The sequence below is a fragment of the Diplotaxodon limnothrissa genome, linkage group LG16, assembly GCF_057381915.1.
Source record: "Diplotaxodon limnothrissa isolate DT_005_m linkage group LG16, D_limnothrissa_male_GT1.1, whole genome shotgun sequence".
NCBI classification, from domain to species: Eukaryota; Metazoa; Chordata; class Actinopteri; order Cichliformes; family Cichlidae; genus Diplotaxodon; species Diplotaxodon limnothrissa.
In genome coordinates this window covers 28979159-29001699 of record NC_140611.1, presented here as the reverse complement: position 1 = coordinate 29001699, position 22541 = coordinate 28979159, and the positions used below count along the sequence as shown (strand labels likewise).

The window sequence follows — 22541 nt, the reverse complement described above, 5'->3', positions numbered from 1 at the left end:
CACCTCCAGCTGAATGTCGGCAAGACCAAGGAGCTGGTGGTGGACTTCAGAAGGAATCAGCACAGAGACTACAAGCCCATTATCATCAATGGAGCTCCAGTGGAGAGGGTGCAGTCCTTCAAGTATCTTGGTGTCCACATCTCCTCAGACCTGACATGGGCTGCCCACATTCAGGTCCAGACCAAAAAGGCTAGGCAGCGCCTGTATCACCTACGACAACTGAGGAAGTTCAGGGTCTCTCCAAAGATCCTCAGGATTTTCTATACAGGCGCTGTGGAGAGCATCCTCACACAGAACATGACATCGTGGTTTGGGAACAGCTGTGTGAGGGACCAAAAAGCTCTCCAGAGAGTGATCTGTACAGCAGAACGCTGCTGCAGGATTGCTCTCCCCCCGCTTCAGGACACCTACACCAGGAGATGCCGGACTAGAGCAGCGCAGATACTGAAGGACCCGTCCCATCCTGGCAACAAACTGTTCCAACTTCTGCAATCTGGTAGAAGGTTCCGCATCATCCGGGCAAGGACAGAGAGACTCAAGAGGAGCTTCTATCCCCAAGCCATCCGGGCCCTAAACACACACACCCGCCCTCTCACATCATCTATAATTGACTGAGACAGGACTCTCTTCCAGACACTCTAAACCAAGGCACAATGTACATTTCAATTCCTTTAATTTTAAATATGTCTATATCGTCTATTCTGTAAAATAGTCAGATGTCTATTCATATTAATGTACAGAATTCACCTGCTTGCTGCTACTACTGCACATTCACCCAATGTATATACTATATATATATAATAATGCTCTTCCTCTGTAAAAAATCACGACTGTTTCACAAACTGCTATGAAACTAATGTCTGTGGAAAATAGTCCATAAAACCTGTCCTCCATGACCTCAGTACACACTTAACTAATGGGTTTATGGCCCCAGTTGCTAGTTTCCATGACCAGAATGATTCAGGATAAGATATAAGCAATGCCTCCCCGCCCCACAACAAACAAACAAAAAACAAAACAAAACAAAACAAAACAAGAAACCATTAACTATACTTTTTTGTAATGTACTACTATTTAAAGCTATCAAGAAAAACGTTTTGTCAGTGAGTTAAAGAAGAAGAGGGGGAAGAGAAAAGGGTGTGGCAACTAAAAGCTTAATCTTTACCAAAATGGGAAAAGATCAAAAGCATGTGTAGTGCCTCCCCCCCCGCCCAAAATATGCCATGATGGTAGCAAGTATTAAATTATATTTTGCTGCAGCTGTTTGCTATTTGTGACCAAACTGATTCTGTATCTCAAACAAATCAAAGGGGACTATAATAGATTACACTGAACCTTAACACTGTTACTGTAGACATGATATTCACCATGGCTTATTATCCATCCTGATACCGTACCTATCCAAAGGTATTGTCCAGAGTATATCCAGACCACACATATAATTTAATTGCACTCATTAAAAGCCTGCTTTGGGCAGAGGTATATTAGACATTATCAGCTACGATAATGAATGACCGTGCTTACATGAGTGACTCAGATACAGTACTTTATTATTTAAAAACAACTGACAGTTTGTGAGGAAAAAGCTTTATTTTTATAAAGTAAATATATTTCCTTTTAATATCAACAGCTACATCAATGTCCAAAATCTGTTTAAGTGGAAAGTGTTTATATTTCTAAAGAAAAACCTCTGAGAAATTCAATTAATTTCAATGAAATGTCACTAAAGTATAGATTGTATGTTATTATTGCAGCTACAGGATCAAAAAGTAGCACAGAAGATATCCTACATATTGCACCTTTAATTTTAATTTGTTACTTTGTTCCCAGAAAGCTGATTCCGATTTTTCTTTTGGTTCAGGCTCATTCTGGTGGTGTAATGGTTTGGGAAACATGTTCTTGGGACTGACCATGTTGCGTTATGACCACAGTGGTTCCATCTTCTGATGGCTACTTCCAGCAGGATAACACATAAAGTCACAAAGCTCTGATTATCTCAAACTGGTTTCTTGGACATGGCCTCCATACTCACCAGATCTCAATCAAATAGAGCACCTTGGGAATGTGGTGAAACAGGAGATTTACTTCATTAATGAGCATCCAAAAACTCTGCAGCAGCTGTGTGATGCTATTATGTTAAAATGGACAGAAATCCCCGAGAAGAGTTCCCAGCACCTTATTGAAAGCAGTTCTGAAGGCAAAAAGGGGTCAAACTTCATAAGAGCAAGGTGTACCTAATAAATTATCCAGTTTAATTAGCAATGGTGTCAGTGCCACACAGGAATGAGAACATTACATAATCAGTGATATTCTAGGATTCACAGGATTGCTCTGAAAATATAAAGAACCAACAAATTTGAGTGTTTGTAAGGTTTTCGCAAACGTTCTGCATTTTCTCTTGTTAGTGTGAATAAAGACATTTCTCCTTTATTCCGAAATGTGGTTCATTTCATTTTAAACTAGTAAGGAGATATCAAAATAAATAAATAAATAAAACCCTCTGGTTTTATCCACTTTTTCCCCATAAGATCTGCTCTTAAGTGGTGAAGGACAGAAGCAAGGACATAACTGGTAGGCGGAGACTCTCAGTCCAGGCAATCTCTCATATGAGCTAAGGGTGCCACAGTAAATGTCTGGCCTTCCCATTTATTTCGCTCTCCTTCTTTTCCCCTCCCCTGTCCAGAGAAGTGGAGCACTTAGTCTAATGTGAATAATGACGATGACTGTTTTCCAGACTGGCCCTCATCCACTGCCCTTATTGAGAAAGCACTAAATGGGCCAAGATTTACTTCTATAAACGACATCATCTCTCTCGCTCTCTTTTTTCTTCATCCAGCTCACATCTTTCTTTAGCATTCTAGTTTTTTCTTTTATGCCTTCATGTCTGTTATTGCATTTTATCTGCTACTGTTTTCATTTTTCCGTTTGCTTCCTAACTTAGGCTGATTGCTTAACTGTTTGCTTAACTGATTTAACTGATTGCTCATGATCATTTTGCACAGTGTCTTTTATTCATTAAGGATAACTTAGCTTGTAGCCAGAATCAAAGTAAGTCCTTTTTCTTCCACACCTTTCACTCTGTTTCCAGTAGGCTACTTGGCTCTGAGCTGTTCATGCATTTTACCACTTTGCCGGAGGAGCTCAGGGCCGCAGAGAACGTACATGTTTTTAAGAACAGGCTCAAGACCCACCTTTTTAATTTAGCTTTTACTTAGCGTTTATTTATTTTTTATGCTTATTTATTCTATCCTGTTATTCTATTATTAATTTAGGATTTACCTAATATTTCTTGATTTTATTCTTATTCATTTTTTAATCTTCTTACTCTATTTATATTTATATTTATATTGTATCCTGTTCTTATTTATTTTATCATTTTACCCTGTATACATCGTATTGCGTCATATCTCCAGTGTTTCCTCGGAGGGCGCTCTCTGCACCGGGGCTGTTATTGACCGTGGCTGCTGGGTCTCTGGGGTCCTCTCAGCCTGGTTGGGGGGCTCCTTTGCCTCCCTCCGGCTGTGTGCCCAGCCCGGAGGCTGCGGTCTGTGACCGGCTCCCGGTGCAGACGGCTCTCTGTTATAATGTTTCCTCACTTGGCTCATGCGAGCCCAGCCCAATTTTTACTCTTTAAGTGTGCGCGTGTGTGTATGTGTGTGTGGGTGGGGGTGGGGGGATATATGTGTATTGAGAGTGTGGGGAGTGAGTTGGAGGGTGGGGTGGGCTGCTTTTAACTATGTAAAGCACTTTGTGCTACATTTTTTCTGTATGAAAAGTGCTTTATAAATAAAGATTGATTGATTGATTGATTGACTTATTCCTATTAACCTATTAGTTCAAAATGTATGCGGCTATCTAGTCTTGGCTCACACTGTCTCATAAAGAATTATGGATAGTGTCATGGTCCTGGGCCATGTTGGCCCAGTGTTCTTAGTTTCCTTGTATGTTTGTATTTTGTTCCTTGCTTAGGCCATGTTTTCTGAGTTGCCCTGTTGTGTTGTTCCCTAAGTGTTTTCCCTTCATGGCTTTTACCCCCTGTGTGCCCCTCTGTGTATCTGTGAGCCCTCGTCTCTCCTTATGTTTTATTCCATGTTTCCCCTGCCCATTATGTCTAAGTTCTCCCCGTGCTCTCTCTTCCCCCTGTGTGCCCTCTATGTATTTATGAGCCCTCGTCTCCCTTTGTGGTTGTTTCATGTTTCCCCAGCCCGTTATGTCTGTGTTTTCCCCGTGCTCTCTCTCCTCCTGTCTGAACCTCTGTGCACTTCCTGTTTACTTTGTGACTCTCACGCCCGTACATGTCATGTTCAGTTCACCCCGCCCTGTCTCGTTATGATTATCAGTGTCACCTGTGTTCCCCGTGTGTTCCCACTTTCCTCGTTAACCCTCTGTGTATTTCTGTCTGCGTCTCCCTCTGTTCAGGGTGACGTCGTCCCTCATGTTGTGTGGATCTTCCTGTGCCTTCCTGCGAATGTTAGTTTACTTTTTCCCAGTTAGTTCTGTATTTCCTGTATTCTGCCGTGCCAGCATTAAAGCTGTGTTCTTTAAGTTTATCCCCGTGTCTGTGAGTCTGCATCCTGGGTCCTTCTCCTGCCTGCCGCACAGCGATTCATGACAGTACGACGTCACCAGATATGGACCCAGCAGCACTCAACCCACCAGAAGAACTGCGTCTGGACATTATCTACTCCGTGGAAAGACTCCTGCATCTGTGGCTCGAACATGAGGGGAAGGAATTTCGCCGTGCTGTGGAAACCAAACTACAGCGTTTAATCTCTGGTCTTCCCTGGCTACTCAGTGCGCTCCACCCACTCGAACAGGATTTAATCCACAACGAACTCCACCTTCATCCCCCAGCTGCTACTACCCACCTGCCTGAAGGGCCGGATGTGGAGCCGCTCGGCCCGTCAGAACCATCATCAAAAAAGAAACGACGATCACGCCGCCAGCGCGCCACCCCACAGCCGGACATTCAGACTTGTACATCGCCGGCTATGGTGAATAAGGACTCTTTTTTCTGTGTCGAACCGTGGGACTATTCGTTCAGGGGTTGTGTTTTGTGCTACGGATGGAAATGTGAACAGTTTATTAGCTACCCAGCCTCCTGAAGCTTTCTTAGCTACCCAGCCTCCTGAAGCTTTCTTAGCTGCCCAGCCTCCTGAAGCTCTCTTAGCTGCCCAGCTACAAGCTGCGTCTCCTGTGTCCCCGCTAGCACAGCCATTAACTCCACCACACGCTCCATTTTCACCTCTACCATCGCTTCAGTCATCAGTTCGGTCTGCCACTCAGTCGCCCTTAGTTCCGTCATCCACACTACCACCTGTTTCCCTTCCACCACCACCATCACTACACCCAGCCATTCAGGCTGCTACTCAGTCAGACATTCAACCCATAGCCCTGCCGTTAATATGCTCTGTAGCTGAGCCACTAGCCGCCCGACCCGCAGCCACTTCAGCCACTCCTCCACCCGTCACACCTCCACTACAACCATCACTGCAGTCTCTAGCGCAGTCTCCTGCAGCTCTGCTTTCCCCAGTGCAGTCTCCAGTGTCCCCAGTGCAGTCTCCAGTGTCCCCAGTGCAGTCTCCAGTGTCCCCAGTGCAGCATCCCTTAGCACAGTCATCCACTCAATCACCAGCTCCACTTTCCCCTCAACTATCACTACCACCTCTAGCTCAGTCTCCTGTGCACTCACCTCTGGTTCATTCTCCTGTGAAGTCATCAACTCCCCTGCCTACTCCGCTCTCACCACCTCCGTTACAACAGACATCAGTTCAGTCCCCTGTGCCAGTGCAGACGCCCTCAGTTCAGTCTCCCGTGCAGTTATCTACTTCACCACCATCAGTAGCTCAGCTCCCACTCTCACCCGTGTCGCCAGTAGCTCAGCTCCCACTCTCACCCGTGTCGCCAGTAGCTCAGCTCCCACTCTCACCCGTGTCTCCAGTAGCTCAGTTAGCTGCCCAGCAGCCTCTCTCTGCTCAGTCTCCTGTGTCGCCAGTTTTGCTCATTCACTCCATGCAGAGAGGTAACTTGATTTCTACTCAGGGTACTTTTCATGGTTTAGCCGCCGTTGGCACAGTTGGCCACTCCAGGGCTTCCCCAGAGGCTAGGTCTCAGTCCCCAGCTGATTCTGGACCCCTGAAGTTTAAGCAGCCCCCTAAGAACTGCACCATGTTCGCATTGCCTGGGCAGAGTCAGTGCTCAGTGCAGCGCCAGTTGTCCTCATGTCCGCCAGAGGACTTCATGCCTGTTGGCTTTGTTTTAGCCTCCGCTGGAGGGTCCGAGGGGCCCGTTCAGCCTCCTGTCTCCGCTGGAGGGTCCGAGGGGCCCGTTCAGCCTCCTGTCTCCGCTGGAGGGTCCGAGGGGCCCGTCCAGCCTCACGCCTCGTCAGCTGGAGGGTCCGAGGGGCCCGTTCAGCCTCCTGTCTCCGCTGGAGGGTCCGAGGGGCCCGTCCAGCCTCACGCCTCGTCAGCTGGAGGGTCCGAGGGGCCCGTTCAGCCTCCTGTCTCCGCTGGAGGGTCCGAGGGGCCCGTCCAGCCTCACGCCTCGTCAGCTGGAGGGTCCGAGGGGCCCGTTCAGCCTCCTGTCTCCGCTGGAGGGTCCGAGGGGCCCGTTCAGCCTCACGCCGCATCAGCTGGAGGGCCCGAGGAGCCTGTCCAGCCGCCACCTGCGACCGCCTCGTCGTCGCCTGGTCCAGCTGCATCCGAGTCTTCGTCATCGCCTGGTCCGGCTGCATCCGCCTGTGCTTCTGCTACGCCTGGGCCAGCCTCTGCCTGTGCTTCTGCTACGCCTGGGCCAGCCTCTGCCTGTGCTTCTGCTACCCCTGGGCCAGCCTCTGCCTCTGCTTCTGGTCCAGCTTTGGCTTCTGCTTCTGCTCCGCCTGGTCCGGCCTCGGCCTCTGCAGCTCCGCCTGGTCCGGCCTCGGCCTCTGCAGCTCCGCCTGGTCCGGCCTCTGCAGCTCCGCCTGGTCCGGCCTCTGCAGCTCCGCCTGGTCCGGCCTCTGCAGCTCCGCCTGGTCCGGCCTCTGCAGCTCCGCCTGGTCCGGCCTCCGAGTCTTCGGCCCCGTCTGGTCCTGCCCCGTCTGGTCCTGTGCCCCGTCTGGTCCTGTGCCCACCAGGCCATGGCCAGCACGCCTGGGACTGGAGGGCCGCCGCCGCCTTCCGCGCGGTCGGCCCCCTGAACTGCTCCGTCGTCTCCTTCGCCGCCGCCTTGCGCACGGCCGGCCTCCTGAACTGTTTCCACGTCGCCGCCGTTGCCTTGCGCACGGCCGGCCTCCTGAACTGTTTCCACGTCGCCGCCGTTGCCTTGCGCACGGCCGGCCTCCTGAACTGTTTCCACGTCGCCGCCGTTGCCTTGCGCACGGCCGGCCTCCTGAACTGTTTCCACGTCGCCGCCGTTGCCTTGCGCACGGCCGGCCTCCTGAACTGTTTCCACGTCGCCGCCGTTGCCTTGCGCATGGTCGGCCCCCTGAACTGCTCTGTGTTTGGGTTGTTTTCTTGGGCTCCGGTGTTTGCTGTGCTCTTCTTTTGTTTTCTGTTCCGAGCCCTCCGTCCTGGGCCCCCGCCGCCCGCCCTGGGTTGTTTTCTGTTTGGTTTTGTTTTTCTGTGTTTGGGCTGTCTGGAGCCAGCCCTTGAGGGGGGGGTACTGTCATGGTCCTGGGCCAACATGGCCCAGTGTTCTTAGTTTCCTTGTATGTTTGTATTTTGTTCCTTGCTTAGGCCATGTTTTCTGAGTTGCCCTGTTGTGTTGTTCCCTAAGTGTTTTCCCTTCATGGCTTTTACCCCCTGTGTGCCCCTCTGTGTATCTGTGAGCCCTCGTCTCTCCTTATGTTTTATTCCATGTTTCCCCTGCCCATTATGTCTAAGTTCTCCCCGTGCTCTCTCTTCCCCCTGTGTGCCCTCTATGTATTTATGAGCCCTCGTCTCCCTTTGTGGTTGTTTCATGTTTCCCCAGCCCGTTATGTCTGTGTTTTCCCCGTGCTCTCTCTCCTCCTGTCTGAACCTCTGTGCACTTCCTGTTTACTTTGTGACTCTCACGCCTGTACATGTCATGTTCAGTTCACCCCGCCCTGTCTCGTTATGATTATCAGTGTCACCTGTGTTCCCCGTGTGTTCCCACTTTCCTCGTTAACCCTCTGTGTATTTCTGTCTGCGTCTCCCTCTGTTCAGGGTGACGTCGTCCCTCATGTTGTGTGGATCTTCCTGCGAATGTTAGTTTACTTTTCCCAGTTAGTTCTGTATTTCCTGTATTCTGCCGTGCCAGCATTAAAGCTGTGTTCTTTAAGTTTATCCCCGTGTCTGTGAGTCTGCATCCTGGGTCCTTCTCCTGCCTGCCGCACAGCGATTCATGACAGATAGCTTTTTTTTTTTTTTTTTTTTTTTTTTTTGCCTGGGATGCAGATTAAAAGTAAAACCTCCTCCACCATTCAGAAACAGACCATTCAGCAGTCCGTTCAGAAACAGACAGCCTTTAGATCAGACGCCATGCAGAGCTTGTCTTGTTTGACAAGTCCAGCTCAATATTGTAAAAGTGCTACTTTTTGGCTACTCTCTTATTAATAAGGGGTCACCACAGCAGGTAGCTCCACAGATTTTTGATTTGACAGATTTTTACACCCAACATCATTAATGATGCAACCCCCAAGGGATAAGTGTCTCCTATTGGGAGCTTTTGTTTGCTAGAGGCTGCAAAAGGATGACAGAAAAGAGCCAGACAGGCCTTCTCTGACCTCTAATTGAGGACTCCATGTTTCATGGTTGAGTTAAGAACCCGGAAACACTAAATTTGAGAAGTCCCAAGAGGGAGCTTGTATTAGAAATCTTATTTAGCCCCATTAAGAGGAGGAGGATTGGCTATCGGAGGCTTGTGCTTCGCTGGGAACCTCTTTAAGTCATACCAGGGCCTTTCCTGGACACGTGGGTATAAAGTAATGGCATGGCAGGATTGTTATTCATTTAATTAAGCAGCAGGTACTTTTTACAAAATATGATTTCTAAAGGAAGAGCTACTTCATAGGTGTCAAACTCTGGCCCGCGGGCCAAGTATGGCCCGCAGCCTAATTACATTTGGCCCGCGAAGCCATACCAAATTACTATTAGAGCTGGCCTACTGGTATTATACAGCTAATATATATATTGTTTAGTATTAAGCTTTGCTTGTTCCATATTCAGTTTTTTAGCAAAACATGTTTGAGTCCATAAGAAAAGATTCATTCTTATATCTGGAGGAATAAATATATTTCAAGAAATATTAACGTTAGCCCGCGACTTTGTTCCAGTTTTGAATTTTGGCCCACTGTGCATTTGAGTTTGACACCCCTGAGCTACTTGAAGTTCTGTCAGTGTGTCTGGAAGCACAAAAACAGCTGCACTTAAGCACTGAGCCAATCACTTATTAAACTCTGTCTCAAAAGCATTTAAAATGTAAAATAATCAATAAATAAAAGATATGAGTCCAAGTCTATAATTTGTTGTTTCTTCATCAGCATTTTCAGCTGGCTTTCCTGACTTTTTGTCATTTTAGAGAGAATAAGTCATGAGTTGTGCTGCAGGGCTGAAATATGTGTGTGAAGTGCGTGCTAGTTCAGGGAATGTTCAGGGAATTCTTTGTTGTGTTAAACACAGAGAAAGCTTCAGTGAGGACAAAGTTTGCATTATGATGCCTGAGGCTAGCCTGCAGGGTTAAAAGGGAGTACATATATGGATGCATGGAGACACAAAGACATCAGCTGGGAGTTCAGTCAGAGGTTTATGATGATAAACACACGATGAACATCACAGGGTTGCACGTGGAAGACAAAGGGCTCTGCTAAGGAAGAAAACATCTACATTACTTGTTACACTTTCCAGCTTTTCATCTACCCTCTCCTTCTTCTATACATCCATGAATCCTCTCTGAGGTCTTCCTCATTTCCACCATTTTTTCACTATCTACAGTATTCCAGCATACTAAAGCCATGCCTAGTGGCCATAATCTACAGGGTGGGCCATTTATATGGATACACTGTAATAAAATGGGAATGGTTGGTGATATTAAAGTCCTGTTTGTGGCACATTAGTATATGTGAGGGGGCAAACTCCTCAAGATGGGTGGTGACCATGGTGGCCATTTAGAAGTCGGCCATCTTGGATACAACTTTTGTTTCTTCAATAGGAAGAGGGCCATGTGACACATCAAACTTATTGGTAATGTCACAAGAAAAACAATGGTGTGCTTGGTTTCAACGTAACTTTATTCTTTCATGAGTTTCTCTTTGTTCACAGCCATTGACATGTCGAAGAGGTTTTTCTTGGTGGAAAAACTCAGGGAACGTGCCAGCTTCAGTGCATAAAGAGGGAAACACATCATCATGTAGCAATTTCAAATATCCAGTGGCCATGAGGTTTCCATTGATGAAGAATGGACCCACTATCGTTGTACCCCATATACCACACCAAACCATCACTTTTGTTGTTCCAACAGTCTTGGAGGGATCCATCCAATGTGGGTTAGCGTCAGACCAATAGCGGTGGTTTTGTTTGTTAACTTCACCATTCACATAAAAGTTTGCCTCATCACTGAACAAAATCTTCTGCGTGAACTGAGGGTCCTGTTCCAATTTTTGTTTTTGCCCATTTAGCAAATTCTGTGCGCCGATCTGGGTCATCCTCGTTGAGATGCTGCAGTAGCTGGAGTTTGTAAGGGTGCCATTTGTGAGTAGCTAATATCCGCCGAAGGGATGTTCGACTAATGCCACTCTCCAGTGACATGCAGCGAGTGCTACGCTGTGGGCTCTTGCTGAATGAAGCTAGGACAGCCACTGATGTTTCTTCATTAGTGACAGTTTTCATGCATCCACATTTTGGCAAATCCAACACTGAACCAGTTTCACGAAACTTAGCAAGCAGTTTGCTAACTGTAGCATGGGAGACGGGTGGTCTCGTAGGGTGTCTTGCATTGAAATCTGCTGCAATGATCCGGTTACTGCGTTCACCAGATATCAACACAATTTCGATCCGCTCCTCACGTGTTAACCTCTTTGACATGTCAATGGCTGTGAACAAAGAGAAACTTGTAAATAACTCAGTTTGGTAAAGTAAATCCGTTGGGCATCTTTCTTTGCCTTTAGACAACAATTCTGATGGCAAAAGAGCCAAACGGGACAGGCCAAAAAAAAAAAAAAAAAAAAAAAAAAAAAGTAAATAACTCATGAAACAATAAAGTTACGTTGAAACCAAGCACACCATTGTTTTTCTTGTGACATTACCAATAAGTTTGATGTTTCACATGGCCCTCTTCCTATTGAAAAAACAAAAGTTGTGTCCAAGATGGCTGACTTCTAAATGGCCACCATGGTCACCACCCATCTTGAGGAGTTTGCCCCCTCACATATACTAATGTGCCACAAACAGGACTTTAATATCACCACCCATTCCCATGTTATTTCGGTGTATCCATATAAATGGCCCACCCTGTATAACAAATCTGGTGCAATATTGGACATGACTCACCTTTTACTGAACGTAATACTGTGAGGAGGAAACAATGCAATTTGAAGATGTCTTCCACCAGCCAGGGGTCATGCTGGGGTCCAGACTGTTTATTTGTGTGTGTGTGTGTGTGTGTGTGTGTGTGTGCGCGCGCGTGTGCGTTAGACTGATTGACAGCCTTGACAGTTTTGGCAGTTATAAGATTCGGAGGTGAGCATTTTGATTGATGATTCCATGTGGGTGGCAGCCTGTAGATTAAAACCTCTAGTAGACAACACACACACACACACACACACACACACACACACACACACACACACACACACACACACACACAGTCGACTCACATTTATTATTTGGAGGCATACTGTAAGCCATAACTATCATTCACTGTCTTACCGTAATGCCGTTCTGCCGTTACTGTCTCATCTCTACATTTAATACACTATAGAACAAACGTGTGGGTACGTATAGATGAAAGAAGACCAACTCAGTACTTTGCTAAATGAATATAATTTATTCAAGTGACCTCACAATTACAACTATACTTTTATAGACACTGCATGAATAAATAAATAAATAAATAGCTGTAATTTCACTGTCAACAAACATCATTTTCAGTGCTGCATTTAAAGGTAAACTAATTTGTTCCTATGCTTTTTTCTTTTTTTTCCTGGTATATACATTTATCACACAAAAATACAGCGTCATTGTTATTTACGACATAGAGCCAAAAACGTGTCAGTCCACCAGCTGACGTTGATTCTTTTCTGCGTGTGCGTTCCGGTTTGTGGATGAACCCTGGAAACTACACACTCATCTGTTGAGGAGAACATTTACATTCACATTTAAGTCCAATGAGATTGCCTGACACTTTGCATAGCATCAGACCAGACCGCCCTGTTTGAAGCTGAAGCTGATTTATCATCGATCCCAAAACTGGTTCAGGTCAGATCAGGATCTAGTAGGTCCTACTATACCTCAGCTGATATGGCTGCACAAGGGGATCAAGTCCCCTTTGCTCTCTGTAGACTAACTTCAAGGCCATTCTGACATCTTAAAGGATGAAGGCTGGTGTTATTCTAGATCTTTTACATTGCGACCTAATTGCCTAAAAAGGCAAAAATCATAAATAATATGATTGTAACAAGTTTTGCCACTGAAGACGAAACCTTAGCTTTCCTACCCCCAAAACAAAACACCATACTTCTGGGATCAATAAGGATTATGTAAAAGGTTGAAAAAATTTGGGAAACAGCCAGTTAAAATCCTTAAACTTTCCAGATTAAAACGCCTGTTCAAGATCACCTACTGGTGCAAGTCCAGACAGCTTCCAGCACATCTGCTATTTTTTGTCACTCAGTAGCAGTCACATTCACTTGTACCTCTGCCAGTTATGCTTGATCTCCTCCGGTTTGCCAACACAGTAAAGCTTCAACTCCATTTATATTTTTGGCAAGTGCTCACATCGTTTGAGGTCATGTTTTTTCAGATGCCAGTAGAGCAGTAGGACTCCACAATGGTAGTCTCACCCTTCTTGTCGTACTCATGAGCTGATGTTGCTCCTTCATGGTTTGAACCTACAAACCTCGATCAGTTTGAAGCAGATGTTGAGGTTTGTGCACAATTTTGAGGTCTGTGATAAAATCTCACAGAGCAAGTGGTCATAGCAGGACTATCAGAAAGCAATGCAAAAATAGCAGCAGCACAAGAAGCTATCTGAGAAGGTGATCTTGAGGGAAAAATGTAAACCAGGTATAGCTCGCTGAACTTTTTGAGGTCAGAGAGGACCAAAAGACCGACTAACACATTGTTGATTTCGGTCTCACTTGGTAATAATTGTTGACAAAAACATCTAGAATTTTACCAGCCTTATCCTTCAATGGAAAAATATTTCACACATGTCACCTTTTCAACATGTTCCTAAATCACTCATTTTTTACCACTGACGTTTGAATTAAGGCAAGTCCATAAGATTCAAAAAGACACCAACGAACCACAACGATGCTAAGAGGAGATAAACACAGTGAAGTCAACTGGACAATAGTAACACATAACAATGCCAAAAATCTTCTTAACTTGACAGATTTTTTTGTTTCTTTTGTTCTTTTTTCCACACAGGGCAGCAGTGTGTCTGGTAGTTTAAAACTGCCAGGCCCTTGACAATGTAAGGACTTAAACTGAACAATGTATGAGGGTGCTCAATCAAGTAACACTTCAACGTTCATCACTGCTAATATCGCACTGTAACACACTCCTTACCAACCATAATTTTTGAACCTCTGTGCAGCATTAATCAAATGTCCTGAGGGCTGATCGACTTGGGGCCGGATCGATGATGACTGGTGCTACTAACACCATCCTGGAGGAACAATCATTTCCTGTCCCCACTAACCTGCTGTGGCTGGCCAGTCAATACAGCTTTAGGATGAGAAAACAAACTATCATAGGCAGGCGCGCGCGCGCGCGCGCGCGCACACACACACACACACACACACACACACACACACACACACACACACACACACACACACACACACATATATTTCAAAATGGCTTCTGTGAGTTCATGTTAAAAATAAAAATCACTGAAGTGTTCTTGATTACTTTCAAAGTTCACTGTCGCGTCTTGCATTGAGATTTATTTCCAGGCTGCTATTAGGTTCCAGTCATTTATAAAATCTGTTTGCAAAATGAACATCATGTGCTTTTACTGGTGTCAGTGTTACCATTCCAGCTGTAAATGAATGGTAGTTTAAAGATGTATTCCCATTGTATGTTTGACAAAAACAACAATAGCAAATTGATTTTCATAATGCATTGAAATGAAGGGAAGACAATGGCTGCCTGGAAAGTACAAAGGGAAAGAAAGGTCACGGGGTGGCGTGTAATAAAGTCAGAGCTCCTGTCTAATTACTCTGATTCATGATGATTCAGCAGCACACAATTTAGGTTCAGTGCAGAACTTTAGTGTCAGTAGCAGGAAGCTTATGATCATTCTTTATGTCTCCCTGTGACCATCAAACTTTATTTTAGAATAAATACTGGATCAAATGACTACATCACCGAGCTCAGAACCACTCTTTTGTGCTCCAGACTATTGTTGTCGTTTTACTCACTGTTTTAGTTTTCTGATTTCACTATCACCATCTCATCAGCTCACATTAAAGAGATTGGGTTAAATTACAATAAAGTTGTAACTTTAGGGACTCGTCAGTACTGACAAGAATAGCAAAGATCAAAACAGAGCTGAGCAGAAGCTTCATTAATCTCATGGATAGGTACTTTCGGTGGCTCCCTTAGTTCCACCACAGAGGATGTATCCGCATATTTTATTTGGCATGGATTTTTACAGGGGACACCCTTCCTGACGACACCCTGCCATTTATCCGGGTAGGGACTTGGGTCAAAATAGTGGGAGTACACTAGCTTGTGACCTCCTGAGGCTGGCTTTGTGTCTCCTCCCAGTTATGAACTGGTGATCTTTCGGGTGTAAGGCGAGCGTGTTAACCACAACACCACTGAGCCACCCATTGCATTCAAATGAATGATAATTTTGCCCTGTATCTATAAAACACCCCCACAATGAATTCTTCTTATGCTGTCACTCATTGATCTCTTTTGTTTAGTGTAATCTTGTCAATACAACAAAGATGGTAGTTAGCTTGCTAAGTGTTGGCAGTGAATGAAAAAAATGTTTTTATGGAACGCTGTTTGGGATTTTGCTGATTTAGTCAGTATCTTCTATTTGGTAAAGTCAGGGTTTGGTTATATAATTATGGACTTCAGCAAGAAGATTAAATCGAGCTGAAAACAGAACATAAAACTTGCAAACATCTACTGGTCTTCAGGTTTAAACAAGACATGTTAAAAATGAAATTTAGTAAAATGTATCTAGCTGTACAACGTGGGTCCTAAAAATATTATTGCTCTATCAATAACGTTGTTCTACATGAAACTCAAAGTATGATAAAAGCTTAGTTGTCAGGTGCATGTAAACGAACTTATGTATATTATGCTTTAAATGATGACTTGTAGATGTGGACACAGTTTCTTGGTTAGATATTGCACTATTTTCATGATCCACAACAAATCCTTGTAGACTTGCTCATATAGGCCTGCTGTACATCCATCCAAAGTTCCTCCGATCACTATAGCAGCACTTAAATGAAAATGGTTGAAGTTTCACAGAGTCGTGATAAGAAAACACAAGAATGAGTGTGGCATGATTCGCACAGATGATTGAGTCCGTTTGCTGTTTCTAGGCAAGGAATCTCAAAAAGAAGGAGGCACCATATTGCCGTCAGAAACTTTTGGAGTCACTTGAAAGCCACAGCAGATGCTTTGTTGATTTGGCTCCCAGTGTGGCAGTAGTAATTTTCCTGAAGAATATTGATGCCTCTTTTGACTGTTCCTTCTTCTTTACATTCCTTGGTTCTAGTTTACTTTGTGTCTTAAATGTCTAATCTTCATTGTGAAAAGCCTCTGGACTAGATGCCCCATCATCACTGAGGACCTCCGTGTTGGTAAAGGTCCCAGCAAGTGAGGCACCCAAGACCTGCCTGACAGGAGCCATCTCTGAAAGAATTATGTTATCATGGTTGCTTACCAGTGTTGCCTTGTCCATTATCTCCTTGCTGTGCTTGGAAACAACAGCATCCAGGAAGTCGTACTTATGTGACAGCATACCACTTTCAAATAGATACTTTGTCAGGTAAGAAAAAAACACATTGGCCAAGAAGGATGCCGCCATGGACACAGACTTGAAGGGGAACCTCTGCTGGACAAAGTGCTCTACATCTCCAGTGAGGTGATGGACCTTCTCCTGGGTCACCCAGCCGGGGTAATAGATGAATGGAGGTAGTTTGAGGTAGGGCTCCCCTCCACCAATGCGCAGCAGAAGACCAAAGATATAACCAGCCACAGAACCATAGGTGTTGGTGCCCTTAACGAACAGTACACTGAGAAGTTGGGGGAATATGATGACATAGACCAGATCAGAGCTCAGGTACCACAGGCCGTATACTGATCCTGTTAACAATGCCATGGCAGTGGCCAGAGCTCCAAACACAAAGATGGTGAGGCGCATCACCCAAACAATCTCCCGATCTGAGGCCTGTAAGGGAGATGAAAGGGATAAAAGAGTAAAGACAGAAACATAACAACTGGAGGGGAATAGGGTGTTAACTTAAATGAAAGTCAGTTCAGATAAAAGATTAGAGCCTACAGCTAAAGTAGTGTCTGTGTGAGGTTGCACTTAGATACGAAAGCGCTTGGAGATGTAGGTTCTGTTTGAAATTATTCACTCGTTTTCTTCTCCATACTCTTATTATTCAGGGAAACTGGATGTTGAGAAAAGGTGAGCTCAGTGGTACAACAGAACAACACTGTAGGGCACTATTTGGTCTTAAAAAAAAACAGGTCTTATCGAGTGATTAATCCAATTGTATTCATTTTTTTCCCTCCAATCATAATTAATTTGTTCAAAGGAACATATTAATTATGGAAACCAGAAGAGAGGTATAAATATGTGTCTGCAGCCACTTTTACAACACAACCGAGGTTAGGGTTTGCATTTCAACCAGTGGTGTGGGGGATCTTGGAAAAAAAGCAAGCATATGATTTGCAATTGTTTCATTTTTCATTTTTTAGAATGACAATGCTCCCAAATACACAGTTAGTGCAATAAAAGGATGCCTAAATATATTTTTTCCTACCAGAATATAAAGAAAAGCAGGTTGACTTAAGACTTTTGCACAGTATTAGCATGCACAGTAATTTTCACAATTCTGAAAATTAATGTCTGTTACAAATGTGATGGGAATGAATAGCAGGAAATCTCAGTGGGACCAATTTGGCAGATTGTCTAACCATCTAACATTATCTAACAAATAATTATAACACAAACAACTTACAAAGATTTCCATCTCGAGGTTTCGGGTATTAAGCAAATTCGATAAAGTGCACATTTAATTTCTGCTGTAGGCTCTTGTTTGGTTGTATTTTTCGTATGAAAATAAAGTTGATTTATTGATAGGCTGACTGATGTTTGGAACCACTTGCTGAAATTGTGCAGACGTACGTGTATGCTAGGAATATTGCTCTTACCGACTGCCGAAACGCCAGCTGATAAATGTTCCTGGCAAACATGGAGCTGGCTGAGAGTATGGATGAGTCTGCTGATGACATGACCGCAGCTGACACAGCCCCCAGACCAAAGAAGGAGATGTACGGTGGGCAGAGGTGCTGAAGCACTATAGGAAGGATCATGTCAGACTCATCCTTATCCTTTGGAGGGAGGGAACCATATGTAGTTTGGTTCCAGTCTGAATCAGGACATGAGAAACAGATAAAAACTGATAATTGTAAACAATGCAAATTTCACAGCTTATTATTACGGCTCTTATGAAACATTTAGCCAACCAGTCAATCTTTGCACTCAACTGTCAAGATTATCTATGTGTTAAATTAGAAAAACAGTCATTAGCATTTGTCTTAATTATTGGTTAGAACAAAAAACAGAAAGAAAGTGCCTTGCATGAGGTAGTAACACAACGTAACTAAAGCTGAACAAACTGTACCTGGCCCACATTCGCATTTTAAGATTAGTAGCATTACTTTTCCAGCCACCCTGCAGAAAATTAAGTGTACGGATTTCTTTATTACAATTTTTGATCCCTTAGCTTTTCAGACAAAAAAAGTTAATGCTCTCAGTGGATACACATGCTTTAAAGCTGAGAAACAAAAGGCCTTAATGTGCCCAGGTGCCTTAATAGCAGCACAGATTCAATCTGCTGTTGGTCAAAACACAATAAACCAAGCCACAGTAATAATAGTACGAATTAAACTGGATACTGACTGAAAACTAGACCCCAGTTCAACATAGATGAGGGTAATATACTGGTTTGTTAATGATCCGTGGAAGCATATGAGTCAGTATTAAATAATTATGGACATTATGTAGATTAACTGCATTTAACTGTTGTCGATTAATCATTGATAATGGTTAACATCATAAGGGAGCCAATAGTTCTTTTTTTTTTTTTTTTTTTTTTTTTTTTCACAAATACAGGTTTAATCACAACAACGGGGGATAATAAGGTCACAAGATGACATTTCAAACTGATGCATGACACAAGTCATCCTAACGACTGTATAACGAGCTCGATGTTGTTTAAAAGCCTGATAAATAAACGGTTTATTTATTTGTATGTCGACTGTGGCAAAGAGGTTGCTCTCATCTGAGGCAGAACTAAGCAGCCAGCCAACAGCTGTTTGTTATAGGTCAGATATTCACAAATAACTAGGCATGCGTATGGAAAATCTGTGTGCAAGTGAACAACATAGCATTGAGGCAAACCAATTACAGCACGTTTTCAGCTGAAGTTTGGATGGAAAAAGTGAAGGTGAAAACTGCATATGTCTCTGTGTCAACTAAAGAGGCTAATAAATACAAGCATGTAAAAAAAAAGAGAAGAAGCTTGGACTGAAAGTGTGAGAATATTTCCACTCCATCAAAGTCTGTACTGCAGATAGTTACCCCTTGAAAATAGCTGTCCAAACATGTATAATGTAATTAAAAGTATTTATAAAAACAACTTTGCGGTTATTTGTTGTCATTTAATCATCACAGAGTTATGTTGGCTCATACGCCACAGAACCAGACAACCCTGCCCTTTTTTTTTTTTTTTTTTTTTGCCAATAGTTCTGACAGGCTATGTTGAACTTATTAGATACAAAAGTATGCATGGACGCTGGCTGTACTGATACCCTCATCTTTGTTAAGCCAACATTCAGACGACTATGGTTTATATATATATGTCTTTCTCTACCCATCCCCAGATATTCATAGGCAGTGGTTGATTAGTGCCAGTTCTACAAGTAACGGCTTCAGATGGACCAGATTAATTAGCTCCTCTTCAGATGTAATATTCACTAAATTGCCATGGTCTGATGGCTCTCTCTCCTCTGCACGTCGTGACAGCATCCGTCTGCTGTTTACCCTCCAGACACTGTATACATCTGCATTTACACATCTGAAAAAAGAAAAGGGCTGCTGGGGTGTAAACAACCCCATGAAGCCAGGGTGCTCTCTTTGATCACACTTTCCCGTTTGAATAAAGGATGTGGTTCTTGGATGTTTCGATTGTCTTGTGATGTTTCATTTACTGCTTAATCACTGTGCATGTCTGTGCGTGTGCACATCCGTCTTGGATTAGTCTCTGATTAGCGTGTGTTTGCCTAAAAAGTCTGATTTAACAGCTGCAATCCAGACATAACAGCGTGTGTGCATATAAAGCACCAGTGGCACTGTATAGTGATTCATACTTCTACCTGTCTTTGTTGTCCTTGTAAATCTGGATGCAAATGACAGCTAGCTCCATTACTGCTTAAAGAAAGGATTATATATACTACGCTTGGGTACACTGTTTAAAAAGAACTGTTTCTGCACACTCATCTAATTCAGTTTATTAAAATATTATGGGACCCCATTTTAGCTTTAAGAATAATAATGTCTGATGCACCTGTGGGTGCATATTTGTGTTTGTGTCTCTGTGTGTATTATTACCAGTGGAAGCCCCTATAGCTCCTATGAGGACAGAGGGGACAGCCATGACCAAGCAACCGAAGGCAGCAAGGAATGAAAGGACCTGGGCGTAGGTAGCTGAAGAAGCAGAAAGAACCCGTTGAAAATAGACCTGCCAGGGAATCCCCCCCAACATCTAGAAACAGAAACACCAAACCAATGCATTACAATCAGCAGTCTGAAAAGAATACTGTGAATCTCTTTGTTTCTAGTAAAGATATCCATTTCAGTACTAAGAAACCGTTAAATGCTATGTGCCACAAATGGGTCTCTTAAACATGATGCTTTCATTTTGACTTCAGTGAAAGTGTGTCTGCAATTGACTTTAGAGTTGTATACTGTCTCTCGGTGAAACTTCAGATAAAAGTTATGGCTTACAAGCAAAAAGAAGTTGTCCGCCCAGAGCCAATTGTCTTCAGGCTCAATCTTCCCGAGCCAAGGAGATTGATAGATTGTTTTCTTGGCTGTAACACCGATGTCTGACACGGCAGGATTGGACAGAGCAAAAGGCACACTGATCCACTGAAAGGAGAAGAAAATCATAATGCAACATTGATACAATAAAACGTAAATATGGAATTATTGTATTTTTATACCATTTCAAAATCTGGCTGTTTAAATCAAGTTCTACTCTACCCTGTGTTGTTGATACAAAAGATGTTTTTATCAATTTCATGTTTTGATATGATTCTGTGTGTATAAATTTAGATCTTTTTTTAAAGTTATGTTACTTAAAAAGTTACTTAAAAATCTTCTAGAACTGATAGAAGATTTGGTTTAAATATTGGCTAAAATCGTTAGAGCTGCTGGTTGAGTAGCTCCCAAACTCACCAAACCCAGAAAGATACAGAAGAGCTGGACCACATCTGTGTATGCAACAGAGTAAAGTCCTCCAACAAGTGTGTAGAAGATGGCTATCAGTGCTGAGATCACCACAGACATGTTGATATTTATATCCACTATCACACTGAGAGTCGCACCTGCATGGAAATATAACCAGTGTGAAGAAGAAAAAAAATATTCACTAAAATCTGGGTAACCTGATGTTTCACTCACAATGAGTTTGGGCATACAATGCAGTATACTGTAAAGCATAGATTAGATTTAAAGTGGTGAGATTCATGATCTCATCCATTGGGATGCCTACCCAAAGCGGACAAAATGGCTGCAGACCAGAAGATTTCTCCCATGAGTGCAGGGATGAACAGCAGACCACCCATCCTTTTTCCATATAGCTGCTGGAAGGGATCTAGCATGGTCACATATCCACGTGATCGCATGGGTTTGGCAAAGAAAAGCCCCCCTGAGTGATGTCAGATGTTGAGGTAATGCAGACAAAAAGCACGAGAGAAGCATTTTAGAAAGTTGTACAGTACTACTAACTTAACGTAAAGTGTGCTTCAGCAACACAGCTTAAATTTACATTCACTTTAATATCAGTCTAATAGCACAAAGATCAGTCTTCCTACACCTAAATATCATATCAATATGAATTTAATGTAAAGGAATTTCTGTCTTAAAAGTAGGAAAGCATATTAATTTATAGGCAAAAAGTACATTACTACATTAAAACTACATTACATTACCTACATTAGGTGATGCAACTCTTTCCCTTTTTAATCTCGCTATAAGCAGATATATTTATCCAAGTTTTTCTAGGTTTCCTACCTAGTACAAGGCTGAGAGCATAACCAAAGGGTGCCTGTGCCCAGGCCAGGCCGAAGCCTGGGAGGTAGACATATTCTGCTGTTCCATTAATGTAGCCCCCTCCCACCCAAGTGGCTGAAAAAGAAGAAGAAAACTTATTTGTAAATTAACAAATCAAAAGAAAATATACATTTCAAGTTTTCCGAACTGCATGAGTATAATGGTGTAAACTGTGATGGGAATTTCTACTTCTGCCCGCTGCGCAATCTGTGCGTAAAAGACGGAGCGGAAGACCCTAGTCAATGGAAAGTTTATTTATTTTTTTGTCCTTTTGGACCTTACATGGTATGAAAATTGGACAAAATGCGCACGTGGCTGCCGTCGAACAGACACCAAGAAATACAGATTTAAAGACTCACCGGTCATCGTAAATCCACCAACGAACAAGCCGATGTCCCTTCCCCCAACCATGATATTCTCGCTCCGATCTAAGCCATCGCCAACTCCAGAGTTCTTATTCTTCCACGCAGCCCAGATCCCCACAAACAGAATCAGGACATAGAAGAGCACGATAGCCACGAGACCCTCGACGTGAATGGTCATCTTCCTTTTCTCCGCTTCCCCGCCGAGATCAAGTGCTGCTGCGCGCGGACTGGATACTCATGGAGAAAACTTGGAAGAAACAAAGGAAAAAACCCTTTAATGATACATTTGTGGTTTGTCAGAAATAATAAAAACACACAATCCCAACCCGCAGAAACACATTTTAAGGAGTGCAGACAAACTGTAACTGCAACTACATGGAACTTCATTTCAAAAGCTATCAATTTAATCAACCTGAA

At 43.6% G+C, this 22541-nt stretch overlaps 1 protein-coding gene across 1 annotated transcript; it reads right to left on the bottom strand.

Annotated features, from left to right (window-relative positions):
• Positions 1 to 15927: 15927 nt before the first annotated feature.
• LOC146616389 (high-affinity choline transporter 1-like) lies at positions 15928 to 22302 on the bottom strand. Its single transcript, XM_085374205.1, has 8 exons — positions 22119 to 22302; positions 21721 to 21834; positions 21200 to 21355; positions 20884 to 21032; positions 20431 to 20574; positions 20035 to 20188; positions 17574 to 17791; positions 15928 to 16581 (listed from the first exon to the last, which is right to left on the bottom strand). The coding sequence occupies exons 1-8, from the start codon at positions 22300 to 22302 to the stop codon at positions 15928 to 15930; spliced, it is 1773 nt and encodes a 590-aa protein (XP_085230331.1).
• Positions 22303 to 22541: the final 239 nt, after the last annotated feature.

Excerpts from the sequence above, each read along its gene's own strand:
- LOC146616389 (XM_085374205.1), bottom strand. The coding sequence starts at position 22,302 with ATGACCATTCACGTCGAGGGTCTCGTGGCTATCGTGCTCTTCTATGTC. Across the intron at positions 20,575-20,883 it reads TCTGTATCTTTCTGGGTTTG|TGGATCAGTGTGCCTTTTGC; the intron begins GTGAGTTTGGGA and ends TTCTCCTTTCAG. Across the intron at positions 16,582-17,573 it reads AGCTGGCGTTTCGGCAGTCG|GCCTCAGATCGGGAGATTGT; the intron begins GTAAGAGCAATA and ends TCTCCCTTACAG.